We start from the raw sequence: 12,813 nt of genomic DNA, 5'->3' as shown, positions 1-12,813 counted from the left end.
TGTAAAGCCAAGGGGATGTAATGTTGCTGAACCAATGTGTAAAGCTCATAACATTGGAAGAACTCTTTAACCATGAGACTTTCATAGGAATGAGTGAGAATTTCGATTCAGTTCACATTTCAAGCAGAATTTATCAAATTTGCACTTTCCGAAACAACATGAGAACCAAAACACAGCCATCTTTTGAAATTCTCATTTATTAGAATTTTAGGATGCAGTTCGCCAACTAAACAACATTTACAAAAGTGCATATATTAGGGGAAAGTGTGCATAAAAATGTATACATGAGTGAAAATAGCATGCAAAAAGACATGAAATGTTGAGAAATTGCTTGCAAAAATGTGTACCTTTGTCAAAACTGCCTACACAAATGTGTTTATTTGGAGAAATTCGCACTAAAATGGTGGAGAATTTTCATGACGATTTTTTTCAAAAAAATTCACAGATCGCTGTAGAAATGTAGACAGCCGTATTTAACATTGGAAAAATGGGAAACTAAGAGAACTGAAACTGAACTTTCTATCTCTAGGCTTTCAAAGAACTAGCAACAATTATTCTATGTCAATAAATACTGTAAAGAATTTTACTTCACAAGTACATGGAATAATGCAGGACCATATTGTTATTATTTCCACATGCCAATGGCTATGCCAGCTAACCTTTATTGGCCTCCTTCCCAGATTTTGGTTAAGTGCTCAGTGTAAAAATAATTATATTACTGGTTTCAAATTGTATTTTTTTAAAATTAAAAACTGCATTCTTCTATTAAAAGTTCTCAGAGCATCATGCAATGTAATAATAAATTCCTATAAGAAAATCAATAAAAGTACAACTAAAATATATATATTCTAAAAGCAATAACATATAAGAACCAAACACATTTTTAAAAAAGAAAACATAATAGCAGCAAGGGTAAAGGATGGATAGCCCAGGTGGTGTACTCTAGATGCTGAGAGACCCTATTAACCCCAGCAAGTATGGCTAATGGTCAAGGATGATGGGAGCTGTAGCCCAAGGACACTTGGATGGCACCACATTGGCTTCCCCTGCATTAAGGGTTGGATGCAACAAAATCCTCACTCCTCCATCTCGTAAAGCTGGAAAGAGTTTTGGTTTTTTTTGCTCCAGTGCACTTTCGCTATCATGTTGAATAAAGGTTAGAGATGGGATGCAGTAATAGCGCCTCCATCACCATCAGTGGAAATCCTAAAACTAAGCATATAATAGAGTCTTACACTCTCTTCAGAAGCCAGCCCTCCCTGTGTATGGAAGAGGTCCCAGGATGCAGAGGATCTAAGAGGGACCTGCAACCCTCAGATTAGGAATTGGGAAGAAATCCAATTCAGTTTGGATTATAATGTGAACATACATTGTTTGCATTTCCCAAAACAATATGGAAGCCAAACCAGTTATCTTTCAAAATTCACACTTCTCCAAATTTTGCAATACAATTGTGTACAAAAAATGTGTATAATAAATATTAATATTCAAAAGTGCATAAAATGCGTACATTGGAGGAAATAAAAGCATTAAAATGCATTAAAGTAGGGGAAATTGCTTGCCAAAAAGTGTAGATTAGGAGAAACACATGAAAATGCTGACATATTTTCACAAGGACTTTTTTTTAACCAAAAAAAATGCAAACCAACATGAAAACATGGTGACCTGCCATTTAGACTGGAAAAACGAAATGCTCAAAGAAACAGAAATGAACAGATTCATCCATGTCTACTTTGGATTTATTTTATGAGACCTTTGGCCTAATTTCAAAATCCTCCCACAAGTGATCAGTTCAGACCTCTGTCCCTCTGATAGCAGCCTGCTGGGTTGGTAGGAAGAAGTGGGGAGAGAAAAGGGGATAGAGAAAGAGAGGGAGGGAGAACAAAAGGTGGAGACAGAAAGAGAGACAGATGAAAGTGGTGGCCTGCTCACTTTTTCTCTGACCCTGACCACCACTGGCTTCAGCCACCCCCACATTCAGCACGTAGCTCCTGACAGATCACCCCTACGAAATGTGGGCCTCAACAGAAAATAAAAGTTTGCTCACCCCAATCTAAAGTACAGGGTAGTGAGTAGCCATTGGAGTAATGAAGGGGAACCTGAAGACAATAATTTGGCATGCTGGTGATCTTACAACAATTCTCTGGCTAGATGCTTAAAGTGTTCTAAAAGGGGTTTTCGATCTGATGAGCTCTGGTGGCTGAGGTGATTTAATTTAGAGATGTTAAAAGTTATATTCAGAAGAGAGCTGACCCCCAATGACGTCTAACATGTGGAAGGGGAGCAGGGCTGTGCATCTATGTCTCACCCCTGAAATTACATGGCTGACTGGATAAGCCCCTAAAGGCAGTGTGGCTAGCCCTGGCATCTGGGTTTAGAGTATATTCTATATTGGGAAAGGACCATAGCTCAATGGTAGAGCATCTGCTCTGCGTGCAGAAGTTCTTAGGTTCAATCCCCGGCATCTGCAGGTAGAGCTGGAAGAGAACCTTGTCTGAAATCCTGGAGAGCTGATGCCAGTCTGTGTAGATAATACTGATGGCCTGACTCAGTGAAAAGCAGTTTCCTATGCCCCTGTGTCTTTACTGAGCATTCATTCTGATATGTATGCAGAACAATTATATGACAATGAGCATTAATCCTGATCAGCTTGTGGGGTGTTCACTGTGTTCCGGTTAGTCATTCATTCATTCATTGCAGACTCTTCAATGCATTTCTCCATCACTTTCTTAATTCCCACCTTCTCTTTTTAAACATAGATTTATTGCACTAGGGTGAGAGTGATTGCATCCACTTTAATTTCCGGTTTGTACTTGAATCCCTTTGCAAAATAGTGACCGTCTGTGCACTCAGAAGTAAGCCCTATTGATACAATGGGGCTTGCTCACAGGAAAGTAGGGTTAGGATTGCAGGCTAACTTCTGAATAGCTCTCTTGCTGTTTCCTTCCCAGACAGTATAGAAACTTAACTAAACAGCTAATTTACATATTATGCAGAATGAAGCTGAAGAAGGATATGGAAGACATTCTTCTTCCCTCTTTCCAAGTTCACCAGCACGTCAAATTATTATCTCTGAGATTAATTGCATCTATTTATTTTAATACATTTATACCATGTCTTTTCTCCAAGCAGTTTAGGACAGCATACATCTGGGGAGAGGGGAGAATCTGTGGTCCTCCAGACGTTGCTGGACTACAAGCACCATCATCTACAACATGACCATTGGACGTTCTCACTGGAGTTGATGGGAGTTGAGTTCAGTAACTTCCAGAGGACCACAGCTTTCCTGTCCCTGGCGTACATGGCTCTCCCCTCTCCCCATTTTATCCTCACAACATCCTTGTGAAGTGAGGTAGACTGAAAGATAATGACTGCCCAAGGTCATCCATTGTGGTTACTATCTGAGTGGGAATTTGGGATCTAATCCAACCACTCTGACCACTACACCAGACAACTATCCTGACAAGGAGAGAAAGATGGAATGGCCAAAGGCACTGGATCACTCCTAGCCTTCTCCTGACCTACTAGGAGCTGGGTGAGCCAAATGAGCAGGAATAGATCTTTTCCTGAGGGATGGAGCCATGTCAACATTTCATTGCTGATTGATTTATATGAATATAATGAATATATCAATATGTATATTGAACTTAGTTGCCTCTCCATGTGTATCTTAATCAATGTGCACCATCCATCAATAAGAGGAAGGTATCAGCTGATATGGAGAAGCCCCAAGTTTTGCAAAATAATTTTTTAAAAAAACTTTTAGAAAAACCCTCAGGCAAGGGATATCTGAGGAGCGGTCACAAAATGCTGGCTAACTGTTTTGAGGTGTGCTTATGGGAGCAGGGGAGGACTTCCTGGAAGGATTGCTCTGCCTGTGGCTGCCTCTGAGATGAGCTCTGTCTCAGAGGAAGCTTTTTTCAGTTTAAAATCAGTCAAAAGGGAACTTTGACTGGTATAAATGTTTACCCGGGCAAGGGTGAACCGAAGATTATCCACAGAAACTTCGTTAGGCTGTCGGTGGCTGGAATCGATCAGGAATTCCCTGGGAAAGGAAGGCATACCTAGCAGCCGAGGACAGAGTTAGGACTTCCAGCAAGCTGGGCTGAAAAAAGCGAGACATTTTTTCTTTTAAACGATCCACAACGGGCGAGCTTTCTTCTGTCTAATCTTATCATTTGGCTTAAATTACTACAGTAAAAGAGATTTGTTTAAGAATCAGAAATCAAGATACCTGGGTGAGTTACACTTCTCTCTTTTATACAAGGAATTAAGGAGGAGGAAAGAAAATTTAAAAAGCTTATCTTATTTTTTATGGCAAAAAGATGGCCTGAATTTGGAAACTATAAAGATTAAAACGGATGAGGGGCAACTTACCCGAAGAGAAAATCTGATCTAGATGATTATTTAATTGATATATGTCTGGGACTACTTTTTCTTGGACTACTTTCTTTAGACGAATCTGCTGTTTGTGTATGTTACTAATTGTTCGGCGTTGTGAACCAAATTTGTTTTGCATTCTTGGACGTGCGGGAGATAAGAACTGTGCTGGCCAGATGATGTCAACAGGCCTGCAATATTAACCCCCTTATTGCTGGAAAAAGAAGCAAATTACTCTTTGCTTGGGAATTGTGGCTATATTGGAAATTTGAAGGGTTTTTTCTTCGGCTTTAAGAATGACAATCAAAGAAGTGGCAGAGACCCTGGATGTATCCCTGGAAGGGTTTTCCCCTCTGGATATGTTTCAGAAGATAATGGATGAGATTAAGATAACGAAACAAGAACTGGGACAGAGTAGACAAGAGATGGGAACTGAATTTGGTAAAGTGAAACAGGAGTTGAAAGAAATAAAGGATTATATGAGAAAAGGAGCAGATGGACAAGCAATAGAAGATGAAAAAGAAATTAAAGGGAAGGAGCAAATTCTGGAGATTGGATCAGATATATCAAATGTGGAATTGGAAAAAGATTTGGACTTTATGGCAAAAATTAAAGGGAGGATGCAAGTGTGGAACTGGAAAAATATTTGGAGTTTGTGGATCCTGGAGATAAAGATTACTGTTTGGAATTCGGCGTTGTCCCTGGAGAAATTGATGAAGATATCAGAGATAAAGTTATCAATGCTTCGATGGAATTTCTGGACTGGAATGATTTGATGGAACTTGAAAAAGAGAAAATTTATAGAATTAATTCCAGATATGTGACAATGGAAAAACTCTCAAGAGATGTGCTAGTGCATTTCGTAAAAAAGAGGAACAGAGATATGACTTTACAACAATATTTCAGCAACACATTCAGAATTGACGGCAAGGAAATATTTGTGATGAAGAAAATTCCCATTAGACTCTTACTATATGACTATGACTATGACAGCAAGATTATTATGGATGCAAGGATGGAAGTTGGAAGATGGAATTAACACTGATAATGGAAAAATGGCTATTGAAATTACTGGACCTAGCAGACTTGATTAGATGGATTAATTGACATGTTTATTTGGAGAAAAATTGATGGATATATTTCTCAAGGAGTGGAAACCTCTCTTTGACTTTTTGCGGAAAGAATAAAGTGATGTTAATGAGATTTGATGATTAATTAAGATAACTACTGGAGGAAAGTGATTTTGTAATATATTAAGAGACAGGTTTGTTATATATCATAGACCTATAACTGATCTGCGACAAATTTTATTTTATTGTTTAATCTGTTTCTTTTTTGCTTTGTTTTGTTTTGTGTTTGAAAATTTGAATAAAATTAATGAAAAGGGAGCAGGGGAGAAAATATGTAGGAGAAAGAATAGACTGGAGAACCTTGGAAGAGGGCATGGCTGTCTGTCTGAAACCCTGCATAGGAATGTTCTCATGCTACAACATTTTGCTCCAGTCCCCCCTTATGTGTGCGTGTCCATATGGGGTCTCAGGAACTCTATGTATTTTGATGGGTAGACCAAGTGGCTGAAATGTCCTTGGAAGACAAGCGAGATCAGGGGCAGCTCTTGGATTTCTGTCCAGGCAGGGTCCCAGAAGCCCAGGCAGTATTTTAGATGGGTCCCCCTCACAGAATTGATTGGGTAGCTTGGGGGGCATTGATCTCTTATACATAAACCAGACTTGGGGACCTGTGGCCCTTCAGATGTTGTCAGCTATAACTTCCATCATTCCTGACCATTGGCCATGATGGTTGGGTTGATGGGAGATGAAGTCTGTCAATATCTGGAGTCTCACAGCTTCCCCACCCCTGATACAAATCAGTTCTGCGTCCCCAGAATTTCACCTTTTTTCAATATACAATATACACAGCAAGCAGTACACAATCCTCGTTGACAAATGAATTGCATGGAAACAAAGGGAAAGGCCAAGTGACTTTAAAAATAAACAAACACTAGGGAGGTAGGCCTCATGCAAGGAGCTATTCCTATCCCTTTGACTGCTTGAGGCTCTTTCTCTTTCACAGGAGACCAGGAAAGGTGAGGTGTTACTCAGTGGTCATTTCAAGCTACACTTGGCTACTGAGATAACTGTGGGAGAGAGAACTTTAGGATGCAGTGCAATCTGAGCAATATGCTTCCCATGTGAGAAGTAATTGCACGTGGCCAGGCTCTGAAATACAGATCTGTGCTCATGACTCCAGGGAGTCCTTTGCAAGAGTAACTTCAAATCATTCTACCTGCCTGCTCTGCAAAGGGGTTCTTCCACATGTGCAGCAAGGGCTGCTGACTGGGACATGCCCCAGAAGACAATAGTGTATGCCCTTTCCATATGCGTATTTGCATATCCTTATAAATGCATATAGAAGTTGTTCATGGTTTCCAGAATACCTGATCATAATCTTTCCTTTGAACATGTTGGGCATTGGTGACACCTGAACCAATCATGGAATGCAACTGCAACACAATCAGGAAGCAAGACTCTGGGCAAATCCATACCACATCACATCACAGAGGCTGAGCACTTTACATTCCTTGAAAGTGAACACATTTATCATTGTTCAGCCTCTCATTACAACTGGGAGCAAGGAAGGCTTGAAAGGAATTTTGGTTACATCATCTTTGTTATCATGCTTTTCATTTCCTATTGAAGAGGAAACATTCTTTTTCAGATGCTAGAGCTAAAAACCTGAGCAAGATAAGGCTTTTTCTGTCTGTTATGTGTTGCTGTTCACCACTCAAGTGAAGGAGGATTCAGTAGTTGACTGGACATTGTCGTCAGAGCCAGAACATTTCTTTCATCACACGACAGCACAGACAGAACAAGGTGAGTGATTGGACCATGACTATGAATCCGAACTGTAGGTCAAAAAAGTAATGAAGATGCTAGAACAGATTTACAAATTCATATGAATATGGAATGGACAATCATAACTCATTTGTTGGTGTGGTCAAACACTCAGCAGAGTGCTTTCTCTGCGGTAGCAACAAAACTGTGGAACTCCCTTCCTACAAAGATGCATCTAGCATCAGCAATTTTCAGCTTTTGCAGTATGCTGAAGACACGTCTTTGCCCTGGCTTTTGACACTTGCAAAACATTTTGTGGCCTAGCTGAAAACTGTAAATTAACCTGAGGGTTGTTAGATGGTTGGCTGGTTTGCACTGTGTTGTAACCTGCCCTGGGATCTTAAGGTGAAGGGAGGTCACAAATACACGACTATTTCCACTGCCACTACCAATGTTGTTATATAACCACGTCAGTGATGAGTCTTTTTCTTTCTTTCATTTGTTCCTTGCCTTCCTCCCTGCTTCTTTCTTTGGCTCTTTCTGAGTCCAGAGGAACAACAGCTAAAGCCTGAACCATTTTTAAAAACAAATCTATACATAAGTTATTATGAAACAGAGCAGAGGCTTTGCCGTAGATGTTCCATTGCCTCCAACCCGGAGCATGTTTTACTTTGCTGCCACCCAGTGGAGGCTGGTCCATTAGGGCAAATGGGACACTGCCCCACCAACCTTGGTCCACTTGGTCTTCAGCCAATCCCCACCTGCCAGTCTTCTTGTTTACATCCAGGGCAGAGGGTGATGCTGCCTGTCACCTTCCTCCTCCTTAGTCTCAGTGTTGTCATTAAAGAACTCAGTAGGGAGGAAAATGGAGACAAAGCTAGAATTAGTTGTTGTGCCTGTCATTGGCTTGGGTTCCATCTACTTTGGACTCTGTTGCACAATCCAAACCCAAGATCTACCAGGATGAGAGAATTTGTATTTGGCAGATCTTGGGCTTTCCTGGTTTGCTGTAGATACACCAGTAAAAGTCCTTCAGCTTGGCTCAGCTGGAGTAACTTCAGCCATCATGTTTTACACTCTCATTAAATCCCAAGAAAAGCATGTTTCAGGGGAGTGTGAAGGCATGGTGGGGCAAGGAGAGACTTACATCTATTCTAAACCCCTTCAGCTCAGTCAGGTGACCCAGGGTCCAATCCTCAACACTTGGGCCCACATTCATCTGCAAGCTCAGCAAACAATAGCCCCTAATAGAGACTTCTGAATAGAGTTAGGAACAGGTATAACTTACCCTAGCTTCCTATAATTAAGATTACTCTGTGAGTCACACATCTGAGATTCACTCAATTGGCATGGGTAATAGTGACATTGAATAAGCTCTTCTCCTTTTCATCCGAAGTGTCAACTGTGCCTGAAATGGTATTAGTGCAAATGAGCTGCCCAGGAGAGTTTCTGTCTTAGATCTGACATTCTTTCTAACATCAACATTTCACTTGAGCTATTTTTGCTAAATGAAAACATGCAGGCACGCACGCACGCACACACACACACACACAAAGAGAGAGAGAGAGAGAGAGAGAGAGAGAGAGAGAGAGAGAGAGAGAGAGAGTTTTCTTTATGTAAGAAATGGAAAGGTTCTTTAAAATTGGCATAGCTCTTTAAAACTAATAATAACCTTCAAACTGCAAGACAATAGCAATTCTGCCAAATAATGAAACAGCCTCAAGTGAGGTACACTACCCATGATCAAAGATAACATACAGTGGAAATATGTGTATGTGTGGGTGTTGAATCCATCACAATCTCTTGTTGTGAAAAATTTAAGAAAAGTTTGTTTAAAGTTATTCAGTATAATCTGTGTTCCATTTGAGTTCGCTTTTGAAAAGTTTCTGCATTTACTATGCTGTGTTTTTGTTAATAGTTCCCTTTTAAAACATATTTATATTTTCTTGTTTTTTTATTAATATGTTATAGACATGGAACAGAGGAACATTTCAGAGGTGTCTGGATTCCTCCTTCTGGGACTATCTCAGGTCAAAGAAGTCCAACGTGCTCTCTTCTTCCTCTTTATACTCTTCTATTCATTGATCTTGCCTGGGAATGTCCTTATAATTACAACAATCTGGATAGACCAGAACCTGAGCTCCCCAATGTACTTCTTCCTAGCCAATCTGGCCTTCCTTGACATTTGGTACTGCTCTGTCACTCCACCAAAGATGCTGGCTGATTTCCTCAGCCAGCAAAAGACTATCTCCTATGGTGGATGCATGTGCCAGCTTTTTTTCTTACATTTCTTGGGAGCAGCTGAGATGTTCCTGTTGATGGCCATGGCCTATGACAGGTATGCTGCCATATGTCGACCACTACAGTACCTGCAGCTTATGAACAGAGGTGTGTGCAGCACCCTGGTGGGGGCTTCATGGGTTGGAGGATTTGTTCATGCTATTATCCTTGTCATTTTGACTCATCAGCTCCCTTTTTGTGGCCCCAATATCCTGGACAATTTCTTCTGTGATGTCCACCAGGTCATCAGACTAGCCTGCATAGATACTTACAGAGTGGAGCTCCTGACTTTCATTAACAACGGTCTTGTTATTTTGACCTCCTTCATGCTCTTGCTCATATCATATTCAGTTCTTTTGCTCAGACTTAAAAGTAGTACAATGCAAGGAAAGAGCAAAGCCACATCCACTTGTGTCACCCACATCATTGTCATCTTTGTGATGTTCACCCCAGCCATCTACCTCTACACACATCCTTCAGAGCCCTTACCCATGGACAAGGTGGTAGGAGTCTTCCATACTGTGATCTTCCCCTTATTAAACCCCATTATCTACACCATGAGGAACAAAGAAATTAAGAACTCCATGAAGAAGTTAATCAAAAGGCACAAACTCTGGACTACATGACAGGCAAACACAGGTACACAAGAAAGCTCAGGCTTGCTCTTATTTACCCAGGGAGAATTTTGCCATGCCTATGTATCAGCTCCTAACACAACTTATTTCTGTTTGTATTGATCCTGTGCCGGGTGCCACAACTGAAATTACCCTTGAAGTCTGCCTTTAAATAAATAAACATAACAAGTAAACACAACACAGGAACCAAAATCATAAACAATAATCACAAAATTGGAAGCGAACAATAAAATGTTATTTTCTCCAATGCTATTGCCAAGAGCAATGCCAAGATTTCTTGCTGAACATTTTCCAAAGGTTGGGTCCAACTGTAATAATTAACATATGGACATCCATTGTCAGTGAAGCCTTGCCATTAAGCTAATTATTCCTTCCCAAATCTGATGCATTACAGCTAAGCTCCAGTGTTTATGTTTACATTCATCTAATGTCAATACAGAATCTGTTTTCTTCCTAATAATAAATTTGCAGCTAATTGTTCTTGTTGCATATAAGCTTTTTAACACTTTCCAACTTTACTGAAGCAAGGATCACAGTTTCCCTTAATTTCTGGCTTATACCTTACAAGGGCCCTGTGAGATCCAATACTTGGATAACTGCAGGTTTTTATTATTGTTATTTTCAAAGTGGGAATGGCCATTGCTTTTCACATCCTGGTCTAACTTGGTACAACTTGTGATCGTCTGCATTAGGCTACTCGAACCCAATTTCTTTGAAAGAGCTTCCTGAATGGTAGGTAGGGATGGCCAAAAACATCAGTTTCAGTTTCTGTCAGTTTCTCATTTTCTTCCAGTCTTCAGTTCAGTTCTTCATTTTTCCACATTACAGTCTGTGAAGTTTTTTTTTTTAAAAAAATCCTCATGAAAATTCATCAGCATTTTAGTGCACATATTCACATTCTGTATGCAATTTTGTCTAGTATACACATTTTTGCAAAGCAATGCCTAATATAATGCCTCTTTGCATGTTATTTTCACCAATATATTTTTATGCACACTTTACCCTAGTATATGCATTTTGTACACTTGGCCAGAAATCTACATTGCAAAATTTGGACAAGTGTGAATTTCAAAGGGTGTTTCAGTTTATGCATTGTTTCAGAAAGTGTGAATTAGATACGTTTGCCCAAAAACTGAATTTCTCATCCATCCCTAATGATAAGTCTATATCATTGCCTTGCAACATACCACTTGGCCAGTGGGCTCAGCACTTGAAACATGCCATGAAATCAGCTGTTGGTTCATCAAAAGCTAAACAGAGAGAAAGATCTGGCAAAATCCAAACAGAGAGGAACATCTAAAGTTGTTCAAGATCCATCTCAGAGAGAACAACTTAGTCACATTTCCAGGACTCAGATCAATGCACAAGGTTTTGCAAAATGTTGCCACTATTTCGCAGCTATTCCCAGAGGTTAGATTGGCTTGAGTGAAAATAAAGACTCAACAAGTGAAGAGTCAAGAATAAAGGACCACATGCTGTGGTGAGGTATGGATAAAGTTGAAGAACAATGTAAGGAGGACTGTGCTGAAACAGGGCAGGGCACAGTGACCTTCTGTAGCCCATGGCTATGTAGAGGTGATAGAGCTTGCTTTTCAGAGGAAGTGGCAATATTTATTTCACAAATATGTTGGTGGGCACAAAGAAATTTCTTGAAAAGACTGGGAGGGGGAGTAAATCAAGAAAGGCTGGCTCTTGTGATGAAATGATCTGTGCTGTTATGGAAGATCACAGAGAAAGTGAAGGGAGCAAATACCTAGTGATGTGTTGGGGAACTTTAGTGGATAAACCAAGCTATGCAGAATAGTCATAGGGCAGGAATGGCTAATGGGTGAGACTGCCATACACTGATTTTTTTGAGTGTGTGGGGGATATGGAGTGAAGGGAATAGGTGTGTATCTTCAACAAGGACTTGGTTCTGTTTTGCAGATCGGTGAGGGCAGGACAGAATGGCAGATTCTGCAGAGAAACTTGATGGAGGACAGATCAGGGAGCATCCCTACAAAAACAGAAGGTATTTCATCCAGGCAGGATGGCAGATGGATTGTGTTCAACATGGTGATTCATAAACCTGCCTCCAAAAGTACCATTTGCACCAGATTATGTGCATATTCCCAACACACACACAGAGGTTCCTGGATATGCAATCTGGTACCTAGTCAATGGAAAGTCCTAGATTATGCATACCCGATGCTATATAGGCAAGTAGGCTTTATTCAAAAGTGTCACCTTTAATACAAGGATGGGGAACGTCACACCCAGGGGCTGAATGTGGTCCCCAAGGCCTCTTAGTTCAGCCCTCAGGCTCCTCCTCAGGCCACATTTCTCACCAGCTATGCTCTGTGCCTGTCTCAACTGCTTTTGCCTGCCTGGAATATGTTCCTGGAATGTAACGATAATAATTCATAAAATTTGCTTGCATGGATGGAGAGGGGTGTGCACGCATCTCTGGCTTTTTGTGTGGTTGGAATGTAGTTTTATATTCAAAGGTAAGATTCACTGGTTGTTTTGCTCCACCCACTTTTGTCTCTGGCCCTGCCCAGAAAGGGCAAGTGGCCCCTGAAAGGTTGCCCACAAGGATGTGTGGCCCTCTGACTGAAAGGTCCCCCACACCTCTTTTAACACAGAGAGGTTAGGAGAAGGTCAGCAGATGTGACCCTGATCATAACTTACTAAACTAAGAGGCA

At 40.6% G+C, this 12,813-nt stretch overlaps 1 protein-coding gene across 1 annotated transcript; it reads left to right on the top strand.

Annotated features, from left to right (window-relative positions):
• The first annotated feature begins 9,187 nt into the window (after positions 1-9,187).
• On the top strand, positions 9,188-10,120 carry LOC133366227 (olfactory receptor 4M1-like). Its single transcript, XM_061589088.1, has one exon. The coding sequence runs from the start codon at positions 9,188-9,190 to the stop codon at positions 10,118-10,120; it is 933 nt and encodes a 310-aa protein (XP_061445072.1).
• The last annotated feature ends 2,693 nt before the right edge of the window (positions 10,121-12,813 follow it).

Source organism: Rhineura floridana, chromosome 11 (genome assembly GCF_030035675.1).
Source record: "Rhineura floridana isolate rRhiFlo1 chromosome 11, rRhiFlo1.hap2, whole genome shotgun sequence".
Lineage (NCBI taxonomy): Eukaryota > Metazoa > Chordata > Lepidosauria > Squamata > Rhineuridae > Rhineura > Rhineura floridana.
Note: the sequence above shows the minus strand (reverse complement) of the source record. Positions and strands in the feature narration are given on the sequence as shown.

What these genes read in the sequence shown, in the direction of transcription:
- LOC133366227 (XM_061589088.1), top strand. Translation starts at nt 9,188, where the DNA reads ATGGAACAGAGGAACATTTCAGAGGTGTCTGGATTCCTCCTTCTGGGA.